Source organism: Carassius gibelio, chromosome B15 (assembly GCF_023724105.1).
Source record: "Carassius gibelio isolate Cgi1373 ecotype wild population from Czech Republic chromosome B15, carGib1.2-hapl.c, whole genome shotgun sequence".
Taxonomy (NCBI): Eukaryota; Metazoa; Chordata; class Actinopteri; order Cypriniformes; family Cyprinidae; genus Carassius; species Carassius gibelio.
Window position 1 is genome coordinate 10,724,980 of NC_068410.1, and position 26,164 is coordinate 10,751,143.

Consider the following 26,164-nt stretch of genomic DNA (forward strand, 5'->3'; position numbering starts at 1 on the left):
CATAACCCCTCCCCCACACCTAACCCTGAACCTACCAATACTAGGGGGGGGGTAATACTCTGGCAGGGGTCAGAATTGGGCACAACATCGGAACCAGTGGAAACTTTTTTCCCTTCCACATCGATAAACTCAGGCAATGCTTGAGACTTATCACAACAGACGTGAGAATGCACATGTAAGGTAAGATTTTGCATTCGAGGCAGCCGTCATCAATATATGGAATTACTCCTGTTTGAACTTTGAAGTGATGACAAACCACAGACTCGATTACCAAAGCAAACTGGAATCTGGAGAATCCATATAATGTTTATTGAACATCTATTTGTACATCTTGTTTTAATGATTGCATAACAAAACTTGTACTTTGCTTTGTAAGCATTGCTAAGTAATCACACTTGTTATAACAATTCATATTTCAAGATGTTATGACAATAAATTAAACAACAATGCATGAACCTCTATAATGCAACTTTCAGAAAGAAGACAGGCGTCCAATGTTTCAGAAAGAAATGATATGACATGGATCACAGTAAAAAAAGAAAACCATATTCAGAAGTTCTCACAAAAAGTAGTCAAGCCCATCTATCTATCTATCTATCTATCTATCTATCTATCTATCTATCTATCTATCTATCTATCTATCTATCTATCTATCTATCTATCTGTCTATCTATCTATCTATCTATCTATCTATCTATCTAGTTGGGTTTTAGAGATCACCAGTAGGCCTATGTACGATCAAAAGTGCTTCTAACATACATTACTGTGATTCTAGTAACGGTTTCACATAGTATCGTTAAAATAAATGCATTTACTAACCAAATAATACTCTGGCTTTGTGTATTTTACACTTACATCTTTACTTCTGTTTCTGAAGCATCTTAAGAGCCCTGAGCTCTGCATGTAAAAGCACCCACAAAAAAGGGCAATAAACTTCGAACTGGTTTGAGACACTTTAGCAGAAAAGAGAAAGAAGACAATCATTTATAAAGAAATACTAAAAAAAGAACAGATGTGTGTTGAGAAGTCTATCATAAACTTATAAGATCAAGTCAAATCTGACTGTGTTGGTTTTAGTTAAAAGCTGTAAAAGATTTGAAAATAAAAACGTTATTGCACAAAATAAATAAATGCAATTCAATGTTTTTTTTTAAAAAAAAACTCTATAAATCCTAAAATAGGACTAAAAAAAATGGTTGCTTATTAATGTACAAATATAGCATACAAATAACAGCTTCTTAAACGTCCAGCAGAGGGCAGTGGTAGCCTGAGTAGTTAAAGGAATATTTGTTTATAGTGAAAACACACCGTAATGGTGGGTTTGTTTATTAGAAGCATGCTGCTTTTTGCTTCAGAAGTTGTTAATTGATTGATTGGAGTTGTTTGGATTATTGTGATGTTTTTATCACCTTCATCACATTCGGACGGCACCCATTCACTGCAGAGGATATGTTGGTGAGCAAATGATGTAATGCTAAATTTCTCCAAATCTGTTCAAACGAAGAAACAAGCTCATCTTCATCTTGGGATGGGCTTGAGGGTGAGTACATTTTCTGTAATTTTTCTTTTTTGGCTGAACTATTCATTTAACAGTCTAATAATATGTATTAAAAGTAATATATCAGAGCAATTTTACCAATATGTAAAACAATGTATGTATAAAATGTGTGAATGAAAATGTTTGTCATGAACCAGTTGTTACTCCACCAGTTGGTTGTGGGTCAGACACAAGCTTTAATGTCAAGGTTTGGTCTGGTCTTTGCAAATTCTTTGAGTTTCTTGACGCCATCTTTGGTTAACTTGTTGTCAAACAACCTGTGATGACCAGAAAAGATATCTGTGATACAGAATCATGAAGAAAATAACTATATTAAATCAACTCTAAATGTTTCTTACCACAGATACTCTAATGTAGTGTTCTCTTTCAGGGCAGCCATGAGGACTTCTGCTCCTTCGTCTGTCACTAGGTTGTCACGAAGTCTATAGGATGCAGATCGTTTCAACGCAGTGAACTTTTCAGATAAATAAATTATTCAAGAGACTGAAGTGACGGAGATATGTCTCTTTTACCTGATATCCGTCAGTGTGCGATTTGTCTTCAACAATTCTGCAAGGCAACCAGCTCCAACATCTCCAATTTTATTTATGGCCATTCTAATGAAAGAATGATATTGTAAACACTAAGTCAGGTGCAACATGTGTGTATTTTTAACTGAAAATGATATTTTGTCTCTCATTGTTCACCTGAGATCAGTCACAGTACGATTTTCTTTCAGCGCTTCTACAAGGATCTTCAGGCCTTCACAGCCAAGTCCTGTCGCAACCACCCTAGAGTGAACATGTACAGCCATATTAAATATGATTTTTTTATAGCATAACTACTTATATTTATTTATACATTAAATTGTTATTATTTAAATTTTATTAAGTATGTGTGATGACATTTTAATTTATTTAAATTTTTTTAAAATTAAAATATTTCAATTAAATGTTTACTTTTTTCCTCCACTTACCACAGCCTCTGAATTCGACAATCTGGGTTTCTCAGAACAAGAGATAACACAGACGCTCCCTCTGAACCAAGAGGATTCTGGCCCAGGCTTTATGTAAAGAAGATATAATAATTATCACAAAGCACAAAAAATTATATTTAACACTGAGTGTCACATCTGTCTCCAAGCAATTATGCCTATAGTTACAGTATTTACCTGAGCGTTGAAAAACGTGGAAGGACTGGTAGGAGCCGGCGTAGTCCGTCAGCATCGAGTCCTTGAGCATCTAAATTTAAAACCTGCAGGTCTGGAGTGAGCTGTAACAGGAAAGCCAGCTCGCTCCAATCCCGGTTTACCGAACCGGACTGATCTAAGGCCTGCTGTGAAAGAACTTTCATCCAACTCTGGAGCCGCTGTGACAAACCAGGGTCCTGGGCCTCATATAGACAGTGGTAAATATTGACCTGCCTCTCCGGGCTGAGGGTGGAGCTCTGGAGTTGGGAGTGTAACAGATGGAGAAGGAAAGGTGGAGTCGGGTCTGGAGAGCGCTGGCAATGGAGCAGATGCAACTTGGGTCCATCAGGGAAAAATCCATTTAGGATGAGACGTGTTCTGGGAACCAGCAGGCCGCATACAAACCTGGATAAGTGAAAATAACTGGTCAGTTATGAAATGGAGTCATAATTTTACAAACTAAATGACCATTTCCTTACCATGAAAACTTGAAATTATGTGATATTTCCAAAAATAAAAAAAGAGTGTCACATCACTGACCTGCTAATGAAATGCATTTAATATGACAACAGTTTTAAAAGGTACCTGCAGAAAAGATCCATGTGTCCAGATTGATGTCGTTCACCACAGCGAAGAGCTTTCTTAATCCGTCTGCAGAAGAGACGCTGCGGTCTGCTGAATTTGTTAAAGGCTGATGCCATTTGCTTAAATGCATTCTGGATATAGCGGCCTGTGCTTGGTCTGAGGCCTGAAAATGGATTTGATCCTGAGAGCAACTGGAGAACATAGTACAGGGCAGCCAGAAACTCCTGCAAGCTGGTGTGGATAAAATGAAAGCCCTTTTCAAAGGTGAGGGACGCTCGATCCTCTTTAAGCATCTCAGAGAGGAACACCTGTGAGAGTTTGGTGTTATCCAGATTGAAAGAGTTCAAATCAGAGCTTTCAAAGATAAACCGTCTCTCCAGGAGGCCTTTGAAGGCCATAGCTCCCAGGCTTTTGAGAATAGGCTGGATTTCCCCAAGGATGTGAGGGGCATGCTGAAGTGAGGGGCCCTCGCTACGCCCTTGCACATGGAATAGCAAGATGGATTTAACAAAGCAGCAGTAGATTTCAGAGATCGTGACAGGTTTGGAGTTCTCCTCAGAAGGTCCTAATAAAGAGTTTGGTTGGTTGGCTTCCTCAAGGCCTCCTTTTTCTCCTGAATTGGCACCTGCAGTATCGGGACAAAGGCAGGAGGCACCATCATGCAAGGTGGTGGACACGATCCAACAGAATGCAGGAATGTGGCACATGAGTAGAAGGGGTTTATGGGACGACACCGAAGCCCACACTGCCTCGGCAGCCTCAGGAGAACTGCAGTTCCGCTCAAAGTACTGCTTCTGTTGAGCTACAGAGAAACCGAGCAGACTGTAAAACTGGCTGACCAGAACTGGAGGGACTTTGGTGACCGCATGAGGTCGTGAAGTAAGGAAAATGGACATTCCTGGAAGCAGATTTCCCTTGATTAAGTTGACCACAATGGATTGTATAGGCTGCAACCGATCAGGATCTGAACACTTAGGAGTATGTTCGAAATTAAGAGGGTAGCAGAACTCATCCAGACCATCTAAGATGAGTAAAAACTGTGTTGGGTTCGAGTTCAGTAACTCGGGCAGGAAAGGTTTCAGGTGAATGTAGTGATCCGAAAGCAGGTCCTGCAAGCTCTGCTCATGAGTTACGAGGTTCAACTCAAGAAAGGACAGGGATAGGACAGTCTTGGACAAATTGGTTTCTGCAGCCCACTCTCGCACCAGGCGTCTCACAACCATGGTTTTCCCACTTCCTGCAACTCCTGACAGCATGTTCACACCACTCGCTGGGTTGCACAGCAGATTCTCATACAGGTCCTTGAAAATGCAGATCTCATCCAATCGTGTCCTTGAGGCATCCCCAACTCCTGCTGACTCATGTCGGCATTGAGAAGACAATGCATAACCAGCTTGTCTTGAAAAAGTGATATCAGTCCAGCACCCACTCCCATCCTGTCCTAAAGTCTGTCTTCTGATGCTGAGATAGTCCACCAGGCCATGCTGTCTAGCCAAGATGTCCTTGTGTTTTTTGAGATGCTCATGCCTGGTGGCCTGTCCTAGTTTGGCGGTCATATCTTGAACACTTGGTAGTACGTAGAGGAAAGCCCTGCATGATTCTTCTCCTCTCCCATTTAGCACATCCAGCAGAACTCTCATACATTCTCTCTCTCCTCGAACAGCAGAACCTTTAATAAAACTGAGGTCCTCCTCGGTCACTGCCCCCACATTAAACAACACGTCCAGAAGGTGTGTCAGGTGTTTGCTGTAGTCCTCCACCAGCTCCACGCGACGCTGTTGAATCTCAGTGCTACAGGATCCTACAGCCATCACTTTAAAAGTTTGCTGATTATGGGGGAGTTTGGAGCCCCCTAATTAAGGCCTTACCTAGCCCCCAAAGGAAACAAAACAAGTAAAAAGTCAAAGCTTGTAAATATTAATTCTTTTTACAGATGCATTTTTGAACAACTATTCACAAACGATACAAGTCACAAGCTCACAATTTCTATTTAGGATGTATTCACACCTGTCTTGTTTGGGGCAGATCTTTTTGGCAGGTGTGAATACAGCAATCGCACTCTGGTGCCAACCAACCGAATTGAGACCCAGCCGAAGAGGTGGTCTCTGTTCGGTTCCAAACCAACTCTCGTACGGTTTGAATATGATCTGTCCCAATTGCAGAAAGCACTGTGCCTTTTGAGTTAGTAGGGTCCCGTAGTTGAAGTTGCCTTATGGGAAAGTGTTGTGTTGGCTACATTTGTGACGTATGAGTCGAAAAATGAGTCGTGGTTCGACCTGGAGCTTCAAAGAGACTTGCTGCCTCATTGACATTTGGGAAGATTCCTATATATCAGAGCTATTGGAGAAGACGCATAAACATGCGGAAGTGTTCAGCAAGTTCAGCGAAAGGATTTGTGGATTTGAGCAGTCTCCCAGAAATCACGTTGAGGGGGCGGACGGAGGGGTTTGTGTTTACAGGAGTTCACACAGTTAGCTGACACTTGCGAAAGCTTGCAATCACTTTCTTGTGCGCAGTTTTTTTTTTTTTTTTTTTTTGTTAAGTTTGACTTTTTTATACCTAATCCATCTTCTGCGAAGTGCCATTGTCAGTATGCCATGGTAGGCGCACATAAAAGCATGCTCTCTCCATTGGAGCTGTCTTGCAGTACTTCTTCGCAAAATCCTTGTTACAACATCATATAGATGACATCGTCTCATCTGATGTTCATAAGTGTTTTCATATTGCGTTTATAGCTGATAACAGAAAGTCAGTAAAATTATATCAATTGCACTACCAAAAATATCCATGATCAGAGTGTTTTCGAACTTCCTGCTTGATAATTTCTGTCCAATGAATGGATGACCTTAGCGCACGTGAGGTTTGTTTACAATTTCTGATTCACTTGCGAAAAGGGCAGTGTGAAAGCGACCAGAAAAAAAACAAAAAAACAAATAAAACTCAACATTGTACTTGGTCCGGACCAAAGCAAGTGAACTAGCGGACTTTGTTGGTGTGAATACACCATTACGCTATTTATTTTCAAAAGCTCACAAATAAGTCTTGTTTGAGGAGGTGGCCATGGCAACAGTGAGCTCATCGAGCAGCTCACCACCCGCCCCCCCCCCCCCTTTTTTTGGATCGGTATTGGACGGTAAATCGACAACAAATACCCTCTTTATTAATTTAAATGTATATGAATATGACTTCAATCACAAATATGATGACAAAAAATGTAATGTTTAAAATGTACGGAGGATGATAAACTCTACAGGGACAACAAAAGATTTGCGCGAATAGAACAGAATGAGCATAACTTCCTAGAGTCTAACTTACCCCCATTAAATGTATAATTTGTGTACATCCAATGGATATATTAACAGTTCCAAACAAGCACATTGAAAAAAAAAACAACAAAGGGAAATTGTTTCATTAATATTAATAAACGAACTTACAGGGTCACATGCATTATTCCCACTCTTCCGTAGAATCCTGTTGATTTACTGAAAGTGAAACTACCCTTATACAGTAAGCCTTTTATGAAGAATCTATATCTTGATAAATCCGATGTTCTGTCGATTAGGCTTACGTGTATTATTCATCGCTATAACAAAACAAACTTTTCAGTAGTCTAAAATATGAAATCCTCCGTATGTAGCTATTGCTCTGAAAGTCACCTGACACAGTATGTACAATAGCAGAAGTGGATCATCTCCGCCCACAGTCAGTCACTCGTGCTTTTCTCTGAATTGTCTTTTTTATTGTATGTGGCATCGGTTTACCAGAACACTACTGCTTTTTAAATCGCTCATACATTTCCACGTAATCAACACCTACAGATTATCGTGCAAGTTCTATGCAAAATGCTTCTGTTTTGGTGTGGATACACAAAAACATTATTGCTAGTGACATAATGACACCGCAGTCTTTATTCTCCAACTCATGTTTGTCTTTTCCTGTCCTGGATCAGATTACCAAAACTTGACAGTTTACTTCTAAGCAAATAGTAATATTGACTTTATATAAATGCAAAAATAGATTTCCACTAGTGAAAAAAAAAAAAAAATACTGCGAACACAAATTCCCATTCATGCTATAAAAAATACAAAGCCGACAAGGCAATGCTTTTTTTTTTTTTAATATATTTTTTTTATCAGCTTTAATATGCTCAAATACATTGTCAGTTTGCTTCAAAATGACAGATTTCTTCAGGTATTTTACACAAACAGTATAAAACAAAATCACAAGTGTGAATTATATATCAACTCGGGGGCCAGGAGTCTGTCTGGACAGTATTGGGGTATCTTTAATTTTTATTTTTTTTATAATTGTCAAAAATAGATATTTGTTCTAAATACATTACATGCGGCACTTTTGCATACACCAGCATTTAACATGTTTCCTTTCAGTGTTTTCTTTTAAGCATCCTCAACTATGACACCAGCTATGACCGGCACATGCTCAGCGTTTCTCTGAACGTTCTCCTTTGACGGACATGACATCAAGGTGATCTCAAACAATTGTGCTATCAAGAGTTTTAGGTGCCTGAAATCCTACAGTGAATAGGGTATGCCAAATTTTCACTTTTTGGTTTCTAAAACAACATTTAGTAGTGCTTTGTTACCTATTATCTACATATACACAAACCTGCTTCAAGCCAAGTTACATATTGTTTTGTAGATAACATACAACTTACTCTACTATTATGGCTAACTCTCACCAGCTTTGCAGTGAGTTTCGAGCAGTGCTAATATGGGAAATGGGGTTAACATGAGATAATTGTGTCCAGTGTATTAGGAGCACAAAGCCTGAGCGATGAGGAGAGACCACTCTCAAAAAAATCTCTCTTTTGTCCATCATCGGATTTCTTCTCATTTTTGCAAGAACACTTATTTTATCAAAGATACTTTCTAACATTTTGAGGCACAGATTTGGAACTGAGAAAATAAATATTGACTGATCTCTGAATTCAGATTTAACCCTTAAAGTGGGTAATGAATAATGAATGAATCATAATGTAAAAAATGGGTCTATTTTTCTAGCATAGTATACTATCACTGGACATAGCGTGCGGATTCTTTCCATCAACATTAAGATTTCTTTCGGTAACTTTACATACATGACGCTAACCTTCAATGCACTTGGTATACACTTCCTAAAAGTCTGTCTTCCTTTTTTAAACACATCAACTAATATTAATAACTTATGAGCAAAATTATGTCACACAAATAGCGTGTAGAGCAGATTTAACTGTTGAAGTGAACAAGTCATCTTCTATGCAAAACGTAATTAAAAAATTTTTTTGAACGCAAAAGTGTTTTGATTCGGAGTAGGTTTGGATTGGAGAATTCATAGAAAAATAAAAGTAATCACGGGTGAACATAAATAAAGCCCAAGCAACCCAACAACTACTCATTATGAACCCTGATTTACCTCGTTATCATGACTGAGGTCACCTTCTCTAACAAATCAACATTTCCCCAAATAAGCTAGATAAAGACTGAGTGCAGGAAATGCACATATATGTTGTTTTATCTTGGCTTTTTGACATATCAAATCATAATATTCATATAACCGTATTAATCCCCCAAAACATAAATAAGTTTGCTGGATTTTCACAACTTTAAGCAGAGGCCTTTGGTGCAGCTGGCTGGCATCTGATTGGCAGAGAGAAGCTCCGCCTTTAGTCATGTGATTGATGTACTGAGGAGCGTATCTGGAAGATCCTGTGAGAATGCAGGGAGCGTTTGGTCGTGACTCGTCCATCATCTTGAGTTGAGGCGAGGGGCAGTCTGAGAGATGAAAAAAATATGTTCGTTATCGTTTTCTTCTCCCTGTAATCTTGATAAAAAAAAAATATATCTTTTTTAGTCAGCAGTGCTCACCACAGAAAGGTGTCCATTCTTAGCCTTGGCTATCAGCAACTCTGAGCCAGATGTAAAATCTATGATCCCTTCTTTTCCTTGCGCCATATTGAATTTTATACTGTTCATAAGAGGGAAAGCAGAGTTTTTATTAATAAAAAGTATAATGAAAATTCAAGAGTATTTAAAAAAAAAAAAAAAAAAAAGACAATTTTGTGTCTACAACTCACCTTCCCTGGTTGATGTTAATGTTGTTCATCTTGTCAGCACAGATGGCCACTTTGGTTAACGCCTCAATGACATGCTCACTCTGAAGCACCACATCACCCTGTGACACCAATACAGCTCATATATTCACTCTGACAGCAGTCGGTTTCAGGAATTAACTGCAATTAAGTGCTCTTTAGACTTACTTTCTGTTTATTGTCTTCACAAGCAACATGGAGAACGAACATGCCGTCGCTCAGAGAGCTGACAGAAATCCCTACAGATAAAACAGAAGAGGTCAGTGTCACTTTTTAATTTGTTGCGATTCATTTTTCAATGGGTGTTGTCATATTTAAGCACACCAGACATTTGAATTTGTGCAAAAAAAAGTGGCTTTGCAAATTAAAATCAGAATAAAGCATTAAAGTCTGCCTCGTTTAATATGAATCGTATGCCTTTCAATTGGTATGAAAGCAATCTGCTCTTACTGAACTGTTTGATATTGTATATCAGTCACATTGACAATGCAATGATACCATAATATAGTCGAACTAAATGTAAAAACAGTTTAGGTTGTGCCATTCTCTCTCCCTCTTCCTTCTCACCTTTCAGTGAGCTGTAGTCGATACGCTGTTTGAGCTTGGCTTCCTCCACAATGATGGCACTGTTCGCCGTGAGCAGGAGCTGTCGGTTGCGTGCTTTGTATCCTTTTCTATCATATTTAGTCACTGGAACAGCATACTGTGGGGAAGGATGGATTATATTAGCAGAATCACTTTTCTTCTTCACATACTGCCTATTATTTTAGAGGGTTCTTCACACATTGTCATATATAGTACTGTATGTTGTCCACGCAATCACTGACAAACACTGAGAAATAGGGTAATATGTAGGAGAACACATATTCAGTAATTTTTTTGGAGAGAATGATGAGAGGATGTAGTCGTCCTTTTTTCAACCAACCTTCATCTTCTCATTCCCCAGAGCCTGTTGCACTTTAGGGTTGATGTCCTCGCCATCTTTTGACACACACACACAAAAAAATTAGAATATACAACACAGAAAATGTCTTCAAAGTGAGATGAATGTTGAAAACTCACTAAGTCTTGTGCCCACAAAAAGTTTTGGGACGCTTTGAGGGTAGTTGTCCTTCTTGTCCTTAAAGATTTCACTTGCAACCATCTTCTGCTCCAACTGCAATAATAGATAATAAAGCTTAATAGATAATAAAGTTTTTTCAGTAACTCAACAATTAAAATAAACTAATAAATAATCAAATATTAAAAAAAATACAAAACTGTACTAATAATAAATTATAAGTTATACATTAAAATTTATGTTATGCAAAAGTTATACGATTATAATTAAAAATTAAATGTTTAACCATGCAAAATGTAACAAAAGGTACTTTCATTCTAGGTTCATTTACAATAGCCCTACAATCAAATAAATAAATAATACAATATAAAATACAAATGACAAAATAAAAATACTAGTGAAAAAAAAAAAAAAAAGTTTTAAAACAAAAAGAACCTGGTGCTTCCATTCCGGGTTGATATTCTTGCAGTACTTCCACACCATATTCTGCATGCAAAGTTTGCGTAGCTGCTCTGAAGCCTGTGAATGAAAGGAAGGCATAATCTCTCAGCGCACATCTAGAGGAGTCGATGATTGTACTTATGACTGATTCTTGACAGATATATCTCACCTCAATGAGGGCGGGAGGTGGCGTTGGCCAGCTCTTATCCAAAACGGTTTTAGGCAGGTTCCTGTGCAACTTCATTAGGAACGAGTAGCGAACGTAGTCCAGGAAGTATTCATTCTCTGGACAACGTGGCTGGTGGCGGTAGATGAAGCCTTTGATGAACCTGTAAAAGTGATCAGAGATGGTAAAAACAAAAAGTGGGCATAGACTCTCTCTCTGGCCAGAATCACATCACTGACTGTTGCACTGGTCGTGTCCTGCACACAGACCTGCGGATGGTGTTGGCAGCATCTCTCCTACGCTTTGCTTCCCTGCGGGCCAGAATACCTCTCCACCAGGCTTGGATCTTGATAGCCGATTGACGCATTTTACGGTATTTGGTTTTTTGACTGTAGCCTTTCCAGGATGACTGCAGTTTGGTAGCTGTGCATGAAGAACAGTTTGTTGAGGTTAAGTTTAGGTAGACCATCCAGTGGAGAGTTACATGATACGTCTTTGAATATGGCTCATACCGAGGCTGTGTTTTCTGACTTCTAGTGCATCTTCGGTTGCAAACAAGGTTTTGGGGAAGCGGATGAAGATTTTGGTCCTTTAAAAGAAAATTTTTTTTTTTTTTGGAACCACAGAAACAATAATGATTATTTTTTTTAACTAATATAATACAATTTTGCATTTTATTTGTGTAACCAACCTGCCGAGTTTGTACTCCTCAGGTTTGTAGCCGAGGTGCTTGACGAGTGTGGACACTCCATCGACCAGACGGCCATCCCAGTTCGGCCAGGTGTCTGGACACAGGGATTTATACCTGAAACAGGAAATAACAAGCATTACCCACAAAACTCAACTACATTTTAAGCAGAAAGAGGAATCACTGTTGTCAACACACTGCTTGTTCCCTTTGACCTTAACTGAAGTCCACAGGAAGTGCCTAGCTTTTAAAAGAGGATTAGAAAGTGTGAAGCTTACAAATTAGATTTTTAGAGAGAGCCTTGCTGAAGAACACCCTTAATCAGTCAAATTGGTTCAGGCTAGCAAGAACTAAGTTTAAAGAGTATTTGTGGGTTAACATTCTAAGGTATGTTTGGTCACCTAACAGGGCTACACTTGTAGAAGATCACACAAAAGATCAGCATTAAAAACAGTTCATCTGGGCCTAAGTGTTTATGTTCTTCTGCCATGTAGATGCCAACCTCTGCAGGAAGGTCTCGTAGCGACGGCGATATGCAAAGCCAGCTCTCCTCACCCTAAGGTTTTCCATCAGACCAAGATATTTTACTTGGTGCCTGATGAGGACTTCATCAAAACGCCCTGTAGAGAGAGACAGAGATTTCATGAGTTTAATGAAGCTTGTGTAGCATATGTTTAAAACGATAGACTTGCCACTATTTATGAGAATAAGAGCTTATTAACAAACAAAAGACGCTACCAAATGACAATAGTAGGGATGCTCATTTCGATTAATTTTCCTGACCGACAACCGCCGCTCGTTAATCGATTATTAACCGTTAACTGATAAGATTATAATATTGAATTGGCATTAAATACAAATAAAATTGACGCGTATCTGTGACCCTTTAAAAAAATACAAACATTTTTTTTTATATATAAAAGGGTTTATTTTAACGTGCAAACAGCAGCAGCATACAGAACCGGTTTCAGTTAAAATGTCCACGCACCTGCAGCATTTCTGACAGTGAGAAAAATAGAATAAAAAATTTACAAATAAAAAACACAATAGGCCTACACTAAATATATTTTTTAAACTTAAATAATTAACAAATTAAGATGACAAAAAGAAAACACTGAATCCGTTTGAATGAAGCTTTCAAAAACCGGGAATTTTTTTCGTTAGACTAAGATTTATCGTTAAATAAAAATAGCAGCCCTACCTCAACTCCTTGTCTAATTTTTATTTAAAAAAAGCAACATATCAATGTGATGTGGGGTCAGTCTGTAGCGCAGCCTTTTGACAGTTAGACCCGCGGCAGAAAACACCCTCTCCGATGGGACAGTTGTACCGGGAATACACTGGTAACGTCTCGCTAGTGGCCAGCTTCGGGAAGCGCCTTTCATTTGCTTTCCACCAGTCAAGAGGATTAATATCCAGAGAAGGAGGATCATCTCTCATATAGATGTCAACCTCTGCTTCTAAATAATCAGTGCGTTATCTCCTCAGATCGCCGTGCATCGCATCTTCTCCCTGATAACATGGAGGGCAGTGTTTGTTGCCCTTCATCACTCGAAGCACGTGGGTGTTTGCTTCGTAAATCGTACTTGTGCTACTGCTGTATTTTAATACGGCGCCGCATAATTTACAGGTAACATCGTCGCCCTTTCTGTTAAAATGATCCCACACAGTGCTTCTTTTCGCTCGCTTCATTTTGCTTCCCTTGCTCGGGTGCCGACGCACTCCGTGAGTTAATAAATATAAGCTATATAGTAGGCTATTTTATTTTTAAACCATGCAGGAAAAAAAAAAAAAAAGAACCTTAAAAAAACGTTTTAAACCGTTTAACTGATAGTATTAATCGGTCAAAATGTTTACTTTCGGTTAACGGTTAAACGGTCAATATGAGCATCCCTAGACAATAGAAAACAAAGGAGCTGATGAAGTAAGAGAGAATCAATGTGAGGGAACGAATGACTGCAGTTTGAACAATGAATCCATTACATCACACGGAGAAGGAAAAAAATGGCACAAATGAACTCAAAATATAAACACAGATAGATAGATAGATAGATAGATAGATAGATAGATAGATAGATAGATAGATAGATAGATAGATAGATAGATGTTAGCACTTTAACAGTCCGAAATCATCTTTTTCAGTTTTACAATTTAAAAATGTTGTCATTTAAATTCTATATATATTTATTTCTTTTGAATCAAAATTTGAGACCTATAGCAGTTCATCAACGTTTAATAATTAAGTTTAAATGACAATTTTTTTTTTATTTTACAATACATCATAATACTAATAATTTGCATGTCTTATAATAATATACATATAGTAACATATAAATACACTGTTTTATGAATATGGCAATAACACTAAAACAAGAAATGCATCAAACTACCATAATGTTGTCATTCAATAGTTAAGGAAACAGGTGCAAGGAATGAGCACAAATGAGAAAAACAATCATTTCCAACTCAAGTACAGAAAACTGCTCACAAACCTGCTTGCTTGGCATCATTAGGCTTGATGCAACGCACGTAAGATGGTTCCTTAGACATCAGGATTTCCATCAACTTGGCCAGGCTGTTCTTGAACTGGGTTGCTGCCTGGTTGCAGCGAGCCAACGGAACGAGAGATCAAGAAAAACAGACGGCCAGTGAGAGCAAGCAAGCACACAAGCTACAGTGTGCAAGTCCGGCCAGGCAGTGACGATGTGGTCAACAATGCAAGCAAACAACTAAACAGCAGCCCACCCACACTCAACCAATGGAGCTCTGCGGAGTGGGCACTGCGATTGGGGGGATTCAGGATTGTACACAGTCACATGGAGTGAAGAGGTACCACAGTGTCAGGGCATTCCTCACAGTGTGGGTGACAAGCACAGATTCGCAATTTCATGGACTGAGGCCAAGCTACTGTGGTTCCTAAATGCCACTATGAACTAGGAACTGATTCACAAACAAATTTTGTTGTTTATGGTTCTGTTTAAACACAAATAACAATATTTGACACTATACATTTAATCTTCTAGAAATAGCAGTGTTCCACTAAAAAAAATTATACTTGAGAGATTACTTTTTGGACTACAACTGGATGGACAGATGGCAAACAGAGAGATGGATCAAAAATGTAAACAGCCAGATAGATAGATAGAGCGATAGATACCGTCTCTGGGCGTTTCTTGTCTGTGAGTTCTTCTCGGTCAAAACACTGAGTGAGGATTTTATTTTCGGACATACACATGATCTGAAAATAGAGACACATTTCGTAATTAAAATTTCAGCCCAGATATGGTGTACTTTTCTTTAATATGATTAACCCTAATTAATCGCATCCAAAATAAGTTTTGGTTTACATAATATGTGTACTGTGTATTATGTATATATAAATACACATATACAGTATATATTATGAAAATATTTACATGTATATTACAGATAAATATATTTAATACATAAACACAAAATGTCTCTTAAATGTTCACATGTATGTGTGTGTATTTATATATACAAAATATACACAGTACACACATATTCTAAACAAAAACACATATATATATACACACACACACACACACACACACACACACACACACACATATATATACACACATATAAATATATATACACATATAAATATATATACACGTATATATAAAATTCTGGGCCTGTTCCCTCACCTCCTTCAGGTTTCTGAAAAGGAGATCATTGTTCTTGTCCAGGAAGCCTAGAAGTTGGAAAATACACAATGACGTCAGTCAACGCTCAGCCTGGGAAAGTCTGTGGGCATAAGTGCCCGCTTTTGTTCAACGAAGTGCTCGCTTTCTGTTTCTTCATTTTTTTTTTTTATCACTGCGCTCTGTTCAGTAACTGACCGTTCACATTGTAGTTCACTTCTCCTGCGTAGTGGATCAGTCTGAACTCCTCACGACCCATCACTTTACGGGTTTTTCCATCAGCCAGCTTGTGACTGTAATGTAGTGCAGATGTATAAATATCATATATATCAGTTTTCAAATGCCCTGGATATAATTTTAGGTATTAGATGGAATGATAAAAGGAAGGTGGGGTGACTGACGTTAGGAAGTGTGCGTGGCCACCGACAGTGCCCTCAAGCTTCTCCAGGAAGGTGATGTCACTGGCATCTCCAGGCCGGAGACACTCTTCATCCTGCAGATAGAACGGTAAATCATTTTAGATATATGGTGCTTAAAACAATGTTTAATATTCTGCTGCAAGTTCACAGAGAGCAGTCTTACCAGGATAGAAATGATTCCTTTAAACTTCTCCTCCACAAGATCACAAATGATCTTGTTGTTGAAATATTGCACAGGCTCCCACTGGAGAATGCAAAAACATGAGCATTACGGCATTTGAACTAAAAGGGAAAATATTCAAGATTTGCTATAAAATTCAAGGAATGTAATAACAAGAGCATTCCCAGCCCACCCGGGAATCCAGGCCACAAACAGGCTTTCTTTAACAGTTTATGCGTCACAATGTTTTATCGGCAGATGCGAGAGGTCAGCATTATCATACTAACAGCACGAAAATAAAGCCCACGACACGTTTGCCCATAATGTGCCCATTGAGCTGAGCGTAAGACCCCATTCCAGCACCCCGCACATGAGTTCCATATGCTGAGCTGTGTGTGTACAGTATGCATACGTGTTCTCACCGTGATTCCCTCGGCTTCATATTCCTCCTGCTCCGACTTCAGAGTCAGTTCAATGAAGAGCTGCTGCAGCTTCTCGTTACAATAGTTGATACAAAACTGCTCAAAACTAAACAGACAGACAACGAGAGGCAGAATGAGTTATCTCTGAAAAGTAGTCTGAATCTACTCGTTAACAAATTAATAAATAATAAAAGTTACCCAGATTCAAAAGATAACCAAAATAATAAATGCTTTATTTTTCCATATAATGTATGAAATATTATTTAAAACTATTGCATAAATATGACTCAAATATGATATGATTCATAATATTATTATGACAATGTTATATATATATATATATATATATATATACACACACACACACACACACACACACACATACATACACAAATACATACATATGAAAATACTCATGTTCAAAATGTTTATTCATATTACATTTTGATGTTAAATATTTACTATTTAATACATAACTATAAAATATCTCATTTATAGGCATCCTCCAGCATCCCTGTGACAGAGGACAAGTTGTTTGTAGAATGTATGGACGTGATAAATATAATTTAAAATATTAGTCCAAAGGAGACTAATGTTCTTGCTGTTTTAATTTAGGTTATTTTGTTTTATATTCTTATATATTGAAAAGCACTTTGGTCAACATGAGTTGTTTTTAAATGTGCTATACAAATAAATAACAAACATTTAAAAATTTTTAATGTAAAACAATACAATTACAATAATATTTAAGATCATAATATAAAAAGTAATTAAATATTACAATAATGATGTGATTTAATTGTTTATTTAAATATTTAAATTGATCTTAAAATATTTAGAGTATAAATTAAACAGTATATGCAATATAACAAAATAGTGTTATAGCATGCATATATTGTTAAATTGTAAAATGTCATTACAGTTAATGTTTTTACTCTACCTGTTGTTCTGAAAGACCTCAAAGCCATAGATATCTAGCAGACCAATGACAGAGGCGTTCTTACTGTTGAATGAATCATCCTGAGAGACATTAAAAGCACAGAAATATTCAACAACAGCTGTGGAATGCCGCTCAGACTAAACATACACAGCCTGTAAGATCATATGGAGAGAATGTGTTCTAATAACAGTCATCGGAAAACCAGAGTAATCAGATGACATGTCACTGCTAGGCTTTCTCCATGTGGGGGCACCAAACATCCACATTTAGCAACAAGCCTCTATCAAAGAATTTGCAAAGCCATGGAGCTGATAGTGTATTTAACAACAGAACGAGTCCATACCTTGAAGGCCAGAGAGTCATTAATTTTGTTGACCAGCCAAGTAAAAGTACGACCGTATATGGCTTTAGATAAGGCATCCCGTGCTGAAGCGGCCTGCTCTTGATTTAAAGGACTCATCAGCTAGAACAAAAACACAGACAGTGGAATTATGGGAACCACTCACAGTTATTATTACAATTGTACACACACATACACTCGAAAAAGGGTTTAAAGCTAACCAGGACTATTTTATTACAGATGGTTTGAATAAATGCTTCGAAATGAATCTGTGACTTAAGATCCTTCATACTTTATTAATCATTCCATTTTTGAGGAAAATGTGTTAGTGGCGCTTTCCAATGTAATATTTACCACCTAAAACAAAGTTTCTATGATATTCTGCTCCCTATGACTCAGACTCCTTTCATTTTCATTTATTGTAAAGCTATGGGATTTTTTCACTCTTTTTATCAACTGCCAAAAATCATGAATATGATCGTAATAGCAGACTTCCCCTCAACAAACCGTTTTAACTGTCCCAAGTATGAGCAGTTAATGAGCAGTTAATACTGATATTTTTTGGTTAGCAATAGCAATAATGAACATCTCACTTTAAATAATTGGAAACATACCTCTTCTCCTTTGGCAATGATCTTTTTATGTGTTAGAGCCTCCTTAAGAACAGTGCCATCCACACCTAACAACTGCAATATCGCAAACACACACACACAAAGTCAAAAACCAACCCCTGCCATGTAATTTCAAGAGAAGGAACATGGTTAGAGGTTTAAACAAAGAGGGCATGCACATGTGGCCACAGACCAGTGATAGAAATAAACTGTCCTGTTACCCTGGCTAAGTATTTAATCTGGGTCTCGGTAGCGATGTAGGCATTGCCGCTGTCCTCTCCTCCATACTGGACATTCCCCAAGTGTAGTACACTGGCAATAATGTTCAAAAGCTCCTGTGGAGGGAAAGGGATGGGTTTGAATGAGAGGAAAGATCACAGTGTACAAGATAATGTGTGTCATTTATGACACCAGATTTTAAAAATAAGGACTGTTTGCCCAGATATAGAGGGAGAACTTTGTATTTCTTGGAGTAAAACATTCAGTCATTCTTCACAGTGTGTGTGTGTGTGTGTGTGCGTGTGTGTGATACCTCCACTTCATCGTCATTGAAGCCAATGACACTCAAGGCTTTCCTCACTATCTTCCAGTCATTGCGGTCATTTATTGAGCTCACTTTGGGACAGTTACCCTAAAAAGAAAAAGAAAAAAAAAAAAACACACACACACAGTCGATCAGCTCAACAGAGGAAACCAAGGAAGGCGGGGGCCTCTTGACTTCCTCTATTAAACAACAGGGGAGCGAGATTCCTGCATACCATTTATGATGGAAACTCATAAAAGTCCAACATAAATGCATGTGGTAAACTGAGCTGAAAAATATTATTGGACATTTTTATTTAGTATCGATAAATAGCTGCAACTGCAAGAAATAAAGTTGCAAATAATTGAAAATATGAGATAAATAGTGTCGGTAATAACAGATATAAATTAGTGTGACGTGACATTCAGCCAAGTACTCAGAATTCGTGCTCTGCATTTAACCCATCCAAAGTGCACACAAACAGCTGTGAACACACACACCGTGAACACACACCCGTGTTGGGGGTTCGGTGCCTTGCTCAAGGTTACTTAAGTCGTAGTATTGCCGGCCCGAGATTCGAACCCACACCTTTAGGGTTAGGGGTCATACTCTCTAACCACTAGGCCACAACTCCCCCTAAACAAAACTCTGTGGAATCAAAGGAGGTCAGAGACAACAGGAGCATGCTGCCTGCAGTCAGGGTGAGCTGATCTATTCCTTAATAAAAAAATATTATAAACTGTCGCAATAACAAAAAGATATAAAAAGACAAAGTTGCAATAATGATACCAAGTCGCAAATGCACAAAATAAAACCACGTTGAGAGATGTAACGTCACATTGCAAGATGTAAAGGCACTAGTAGAAGAAAGTTGTAATTACCCATTTATTTGTTTTACAGTAAGGGGGGAAACGACAGAAACTGCAAGCCCTGCTTGACCAGCATGACCTAGTGTTGCTCAAGCATGTGTTAACACAGCTCTTTCTTAAATATAGTTTTCTTTAGACCTCAGACATCTGCTGTGATCATAACAAGAGTGTGAGGTCCGTCTCTCACCTTCACCAGAAACTGGTACTGCTGGGCGTTCTTCTCCAGGCCCAGTCTCCTCAGCAGATCATCCTCTCCTCCCTCGATAAGCTGATAAAAGATGTGGAAGTTCCTCTCACCGTGGCTCTGGTGCACCACACGTGATTTCTCCAACAGGTAGTTAATGATGTGACCTCCTACGGGAGCACCCTGCCAACGGGGACACCCAAAGGGAGAAGCAAAGGGGATAATACCGGGTTTCTGACACGCATGCAAACATGCATAATGTCACCGACACACACAAACACGTAAACGCGCAGGTGGATGCAGCCAAATCCCCAAACCAAGGACAGCATTTAAGGGTAAAGGTGTATCGACAGAAGGTGGATCACAGCAATTGAGACGTGAGCTTTGTTTGATGATCATTTTATGACAATAATATCGCAACAATAACACAAGAGTGAACTCACCTTGAAGTCAAACTGAATGTCCATGTATTTCCCAAAGCGACTGGAATTGTCATTCCGAAGAGTTTTTGCATTTCCAAAGGCCTGAGAGAAGAAAAACAAAAAACGATAGAAAGGAAAATTTAATGAGTGTTTCAATTTAGGATGGCGTACAGAAAACAAGCTTTTTAATTTAGATAAATGCGAGTATACACACACTCTACTAGATTCGTTTACAGGGAATCACCACATCTGATAAACAAATGGTCATCTGTGCTGCTGTGCTTGGCCTTCCCATTTGTAGAGATCCTTCATGTATGTGCCAGTCTTATCGCACAGATAATAACAGTGGTGTATAACTACTGGAGAGGTTTACCAGGACTACAAACTGCTCTAAATAAACTTGGCATCGCTGAGAGTCATTCTGAGAACTTTCCTCTGTGACAGCCGTCCAGGGTAACAATTACTGATCTCACCAATATACGCTGGCATTTGGAGATCAGTGAAATTGTATGTCATGAAACATGTGGGGTTAGGTGAGCTGTGTAGATGTTTACCTCCAGCACAGGGTTGGATTGTAGCAGGCGATCTTTGACAGTCTGCACATGATCACTGGCGGGGCAGGTGATGGCGTAGTACTGCAGAACCTTTTTGGAGGCTTCGGTCTTGCCAGCACCACTCTCACCTGAGATGAGGATGCACTGATCCCGTCTCTCAGTCCGCATGGAGCGGTACGCATTATCAGCCACAGCGTAACTGTATCGGGATGTGTCAACATTATAAGTGCATGGTTAAGTATTTTAACAAATTATTATTATTTTTATAAAAAACAGAAAGATTATGTATGTAAAATACAACAACAACAACAAAAATAATGATAAATGTTCAAGTACATAAATAAAAATTAAATACTTAAAGGTGCTGTAGGGAACTTTTGTAAAAAAATATTTTTTTACATATTTGTTAAACCTGTCATTATGTCCTGACAGTAGAATATGAGACAGATAATCTGTGAAAACAATCAAGCTCCTCTGGCTCCTCCCAGTGGTCCTATTGCCATTTGCAGAAACTCCATTGCTCCCGGTAAAAAATAACCAATCAGAGCTGCGGTCCGTAACTTTGTTTGTGTTCAAAATGTAGAAAAATGTATATAATAAGCGAGTACACCATTAATCCATTTTCCAAACCGTGTTTTTGGCTTGTCCTGAATCACTAGGGTGCACCTATAATAAGTGTTTATATTCTGACTATTTTAGATTGCTTTGGGGGTACCGCGGCGGAGTAACCCAGTACCTTTGTGATTCTTCATAGACATAAACAGAGAGAAGTAGTTCCAGCTACGATGTTCTTCCGCAAGATGCAAGCAGTACTGTTTATTAACCGCTAGAGCATCAAAAGTTCCCTACCGCAGCTTTCAATTTTCAGCATTTTAATTTAAATCCATTTTCTTCAATTCACTTAAATCAAATACAACAATTATGGCAAATTATAAACAAAAAACTGAATAAAATAAAGTAACAGAGTAATATTATTGCTGCTTCATTACTGTATTTACATTTTTGCATTTAACTTTTACAAAAAAATAGTAATACAAACAAGCAATACACAACAACAATAATAATCACATCAATCATAAAGAAATATAATTATAGATTAAAATTGTAAATATAAATTAAGATTACGGATGAACTTAATGAACCAAACTAAAATATAAAAAAATACAATAATAAAAATATTAAATTAATATTTATAATACTTAATATATTTATTATTTTATATTTTATTATTTCTATTTAATTACTAAGTTTTTATTTATATTACAGTACATGTATTTAATTAAAATGCAGCCGTTAATATTTCTAATTCTCTCTCTTTAGCATTAAAATAAAACATTCCTTTGGTAGAAGCCTAAATGGTCATTCAGGTGTCAGTAACACTGTTGTGTAAACAGTGGAAAAGCTGAGTGAGGATGGACTAGCCAATGATTTTCATGAGGAAAGAGCAGTTACACCAGAGAGAGTCTTTTTTTTCAGCCTGTATGAGATAACGCTTTTATCACTTTTACACGTCTGCTATCAGTGTAAGATGAACACAGTTGTGCAGCGGGTGTACTGTCCGCTTCGGGTGAACTATAACTTTATGCTTCACTTTATCACTCCAGATAACTGATACCTGCCACACGAACATAAACCTTACAGATGATGTAGCAGAACTTCAGTTTATATTCCTCAACATTCCTCACAGATATTCCAAAGGAATTTCCTCTTCACTAACAGAAGTCAACAAGGAAGATAAACAAGCTCCACCAAGAACACTAAAATGTGGATTAGGCGTTTTGCATATTTAATATTAATATATATTTAATGCAATTTGCATTTGATAATGAGAAGACGGCAGAAATGTTCACTGGAAGATAATTCATTTTTTCAAGCCACTGAAAGTTCTCATGTTTTTTTGGTGTTTACTCAATTATAAATAAACAATTTGAAAATAAATAAACAAAAATATGAAGATTTATTTTAGATGAGAACTTCTTGATTCTGTAATCATAATATCATTTCTCACAAATAAAAAAACTAAACAAAAAGTGTTAAGAAATTTATATATATATATAAAAAAAGTTAAAATTCTGGTTAAGACTGTTTTTTTTTTCAAATAAATAATTGGATATAGTGCAGCATATTTTGAAGGGTTTAAAGTTTGGTGAATGTGCAGTGACAGGTGAACTCTCCCATTCACATCCGATTCGCTCTAGTCTTCATGGCGCTGTCAAAATAAAAGTCACGTTTCCAACACATCGGGCCAACACAGAAAAACATGGCGATGCTGAGGTTTAAAAAAGCCAAACTTTAGACAACCACTACATCAAATAGGACTTCTGAAGCTACTTTATTTTTTAGAAAGGGAAAAACAACTTTTGATGCTAAATAAGGACTACAACTACCATAAGGATGTAAGTTTACATTCATGACAAATCAGGCCATTGTTGTAGTCCTTGGCCGTTCTAAATAGCAGACTTCATGTGCCCTTGTGCTCTTGCTGACTTACTAGACACATGCACGTGGCAGCCTTTGTAAGTACACGAGCCCATTGGGTATTTTTGTTTGTTATTTTAGCTTTCAGAAGGGTACACGCCCCCTTTGTACCCTCGATGCACACTTCTGCCGAGCCTGCACTGGGGCACAATCTGTGGCAACTTCTACTTGACAGGCAAAGTGGCATTAAGTCAGGAAAGTGTGGACTCGGAGAAAGACAGCAAGGGTTTATGGTGCGATTTGGTACAGGGTCCTTATTTGAAAATACACAACCATTACCCATCCCATTAGACCAATCTGCATAATAAAAGAGAGCAGAATTGTGGGAATTAATGACTTGTTGCTGGTGGCTTACATGTGAGGTGAGACTTCATAGAAATTGACACCCCTGTATCGCTCCATGTGCTGTTTAGAGTAGATCTCCAGCTCTTTGTAGGGGTTCATGGACACCAGCACTGAACCAATGTACGTCTGTAGGAGGAAGACAGACACGCAGAGATAAGATCATTAACTCTGGGCTTTGAGCTTTAAGAGTGAATAGCCGGGAGGACAGTTCTTACATAAATAAGGTTCTCCTTGAAGCGTTTGCGGAGGTTCTCGATGAATGCCACCTCGCTGGTGTGGTTCTCCAGCAGGACAAAATCCTGCACGCCCACCCGGTCCCTGGCTGTCAGGGCGCTCTCCATCATGACCCGGATTCCGTCACTGCCCACAGCCTGACAGAGAAAGAGCAGAATGAGATACAGAGTCACACTTCCACCCTAAAGATGCAGAGCAGAGCGAGGTGATATATAAACACTGCAACACACAGTATGTCAAGGCCCTCTGGAGAGCCTTGAATATGTTCAACAACTACATCATGACCCCTCCCAGTTCATAACACCCTCAGAGTTCAACTCATTTCAAACCCAGCTTTTATTTTAAAGCATTCGTATGAAAGAGTTCTCACTGAATACCACTGTGAATAAAATGCCATGATCTATAACAGTGGATTTGTGTCAAGCACAATATTAAACTACAATTAATACTCTGAAACTAACAGGGAGTACTACTATGACTTTTTTTTTGATAAGGTACCACAGTATTTTTTAGACTTTTACCGTGCTTACAATTGCTATACAGCTAGGAAAGCAAGATACACTACAGTTCAAAAGTTTGGGGTCAGTAAAACACATTTTTTGCAAGAAATTAACAGTTTTATTCAGCGAGGACACAAACTGATCAAATCGAAAGCAGGTGATTTAAATTTTAATAATGTTTCACACAATTAATCTTCACTGTATTTCTGATCAAATAAATGCAACCTGGGTGAGAATAAGATTTATTTTAAAAACCAGACTTCTGACATCCGAGATATTAATTGATATTGGATTGTACTAGATATTTTATTTCACATGCTAATCGTTTATTTTTAATAATTCAAGTAATTTAATATGACTTTGTTGCATTTAAATCAACTGATTTTACTTTTTGATGTTATAATTTGAATATATAAACCAAAGTTTATATACAAGTTGCAATAGCTAAAAGGTACTTCTGTAAATACTATATAAACACTGTTGTATAAATGTAAAATATGATCATCATTAAATACTATATTCAAATACCACAGTATTACCTTCTGATCCCATCATTGCTTGATGGCACCACTAAAGTACTATTTATAAGGGTACAATGCTGTTTTACATAATTAGCTTGATTACATCAACACAAGACACTGTAAACCATCAATTTTCACACTTAAACCACAATCGCACAAATCCACCAGTGCAAACTCCACCCAAACCCAAGTGTGCTAGCACAGCAGAAACACAATCATACTCACATCTATAACCAGATCTGTATTTTTAAAGAAAAAACCCTTCTCCGCAATGGAGGCCTGCGTTTTCCGCATTAGATTCCCAATGTTTGACAAATCCATGGTGTCGAAACAACTTTAGCTGTCGATCCTCGACCAGAGATGCTCTTTAACTAGTAAGACACACAAATGAACTAAGTTCTAGCAGGTCACTTGTCATCTGATAATCCTGATCAAAGATGACTATGGGTGATGCTTCCTAGCTTATTAAAACAGAAAAGCGCACTTACACGCACACACAAACACACTCAGATGAACAAATGCGTGATTATGCATCGAAACACACAGACACATTGTGTGAATGCACCAGCTGCTATGGCTGTTGTTTTGCTATTGACACAGCAGCGCTCGTCCCCTGGAGGGAGAGACAGAGAGAGACTGATACAGCACACCTGAGCAAGCACTTTAATTAAGTTGATGCACACCAACTACAACAGAACCGAGAGCGAGGGAGGGAGGCTAACGGAGGGGAAAAAAACAAGCCGAAAGAAAAACATAACAAGCGAGCGGGAACAGTCGACAAGTGTAGTGTCAGGAAGTGACTTCATTCCCAATCCGTCAGCCTGGTGAATGCACCGACAGAGCTGCACCATCTCTGAAAGTCTAACATGGCCGTGTGCGTTGCTCTCCCGTTCCCTATTAGGCCGGTTTTGCAAATCGAGCTCACATCTGGTTTTGCGCAATCTGCAAACAACCGCATGGAATCTGGTTAACACAAATCAGACACAAAGCACATTTAAAAGCAACGTACTGTATGATTAAATAAGAACCAGATCAAAATTCAAGTGTTTTTGTCATTTAGGACAAAACGCTTATTTGATGTCATGAAAATTTTTTACAAATATAAGCAGTGCCAAGATATTTAGAGTGGATAGTGCATAGCTATGTGGTTTCTTCTAGGTGGTGATCATGGTAACGAGTAAAAAAATAAATAAATAAAAAACGTAAAAAATAAAAATAAA

At 38.0% G+C, this 26,164-nt stretch overlaps 2 protein-coding genes across 7 annotated transcripts in view; both read right to left on the reverse strand.

Annotated features, from left to right (window-relative positions):
* Positions 1 to 267: 267 nt before the first annotated feature.
* LOC127972183 (NLR family CARD domain-containing protein 3-like) lies at positions 268 to 7,426 on the reverse strand. Its single transcript, XM_052575525.1, has 8 exons — positions 6,746 to 7,426; positions 3,312 to 5,179; positions 2,709 to 3,131; positions 2,514 to 2,600; positions 2,245 to 2,328; positions 2,071 to 2,154; positions 1,897 to 1,980; positions 268 to 1,815 (listed from the first exon to the last, which is right to left on the reverse strand). Exons 2-8 carry the CDS (start codon positions 5,120 to 5,122, stop codon positions 1,722 to 1,724), a joined length of 2,667 nt encoding a protein of 888 aa, XP_052431485.1. The 5' UTR covers positions 5,123 to 5,179; positions 6,746 to 7,426; the 3' UTR covers positions 268 to 1,721.
* Positions 7,427 to 8,478: 1,052 nt separating this feature from the next.
* myo1cb (myosin Ic, paralog b) overlaps positions 8,479 to 26,164 on the reverse strand; it is a 42,749-nt gene continuing 25,063 nt past the window's right edge. For all 6 annotated transcript variants that reach the window (XM_052575520.1, XM_052575519.1, XM_052575523.1 and 3 more), the window contains 30 exons: positions 23,905 to 24,060; positions 23,700 to 23,815; positions 20,867 to 21,065; positions 20,334 to 20,414; positions 19,894 to 20,073; positions 18,847 to 18,945; positions 18,536 to 18,649; positions 18,318 to 18,389; positions 17,707 to 17,826; positions 17,364 to 17,443; positions 16,424 to 16,529; positions 16,005 to 16,085; positions 15,824 to 15,915; positions 15,621 to 15,715; positions 15,426 to 15,472; positions 14,912 to 14,992; positions 14,247 to 14,352; positions 12,257 to 12,374; positions 11,758 to 11,871; positions 11,579 to 11,655; positions 11,336 to 11,489; positions 11,070 to 11,229; positions 10,895 to 10,978; positions 10,462 to 10,555; positions 10,325 to 10,380; positions 9,967 to 10,102; positions 9,568 to 9,638; positions 9,385 to 9,482; positions 9,176 to 9,275; positions 8,479 to 9,082 (listed from right to left, as the gene is read on the reverse strand). In XM_052575520.1, coding sequence (XP_052431480.1) covers positions 9,056 to 9,082; positions 9,176 to 9,275; positions 9,385 to 9,482; positions 9,568 to 9,638; positions 9,967 to 10,102; positions 10,325 to 10,380; positions 10,462 to 10,555; positions 10,895 to 10,978; positions 11,070 to 11,229; positions 11,336 to 11,489; positions 11,579 to 11,655; positions 11,758 to 11,871; positions 12,257 to 12,374; positions 14,247 to 14,352; positions 14,912 to 14,992; positions 15,426 to 15,472; positions 15,621 to 15,715; positions 15,824 to 15,915; positions 16,005 to 16,085; positions 16,424 to 16,529; positions 17,364 to 17,443; positions 17,707 to 17,826; positions 18,318 to 18,389; positions 18,536 to 18,649; positions 18,847 to 18,945; positions 19,894 to 20,073; positions 20,334 to 20,414; positions 20,867 to 21,065; positions 23,700 to 23,815; positions 23,905 to 24,060 — 3,114 coding nt within the window. In that variant the 3' untranslated portion in view covers positions 8,479 to 9,055. The remainder of the gene's footprint in view (positions 9,083 to 9,175; positions 9,276 to 9,384; positions 9,483 to 9,567; positions 9,639 to 9,966; positions 10,103 to 10,324; positions 10,381 to 10,461; positions 10,556 to 10,894; positions 10,979 to 11,069; positions 11,230 to 11,335; positions 11,490 to 11,578; positions 11,656 to 11,757; positions 11,872 to 12,256; positions 12,375 to 14,246; positions 14,353 to 14,911; positions 14,993 to 15,425; positions 15,473 to 15,620; positions 15,716 to 15,823; positions 15,916 to 16,004; positions 16,086 to 16,423; positions 16,530 to 17,363; positions 17,444 to 17,706; positions 17,827 to 18,317; positions 18,390 to 18,535; positions 18,650 to 18,846; positions 18,946 to 19,893; positions 20,074 to 20,333; positions 20,415 to 20,866; positions 21,066 to 23,699; positions 23,816 to 23,904; positions 24,061 to 26,164) is intronic.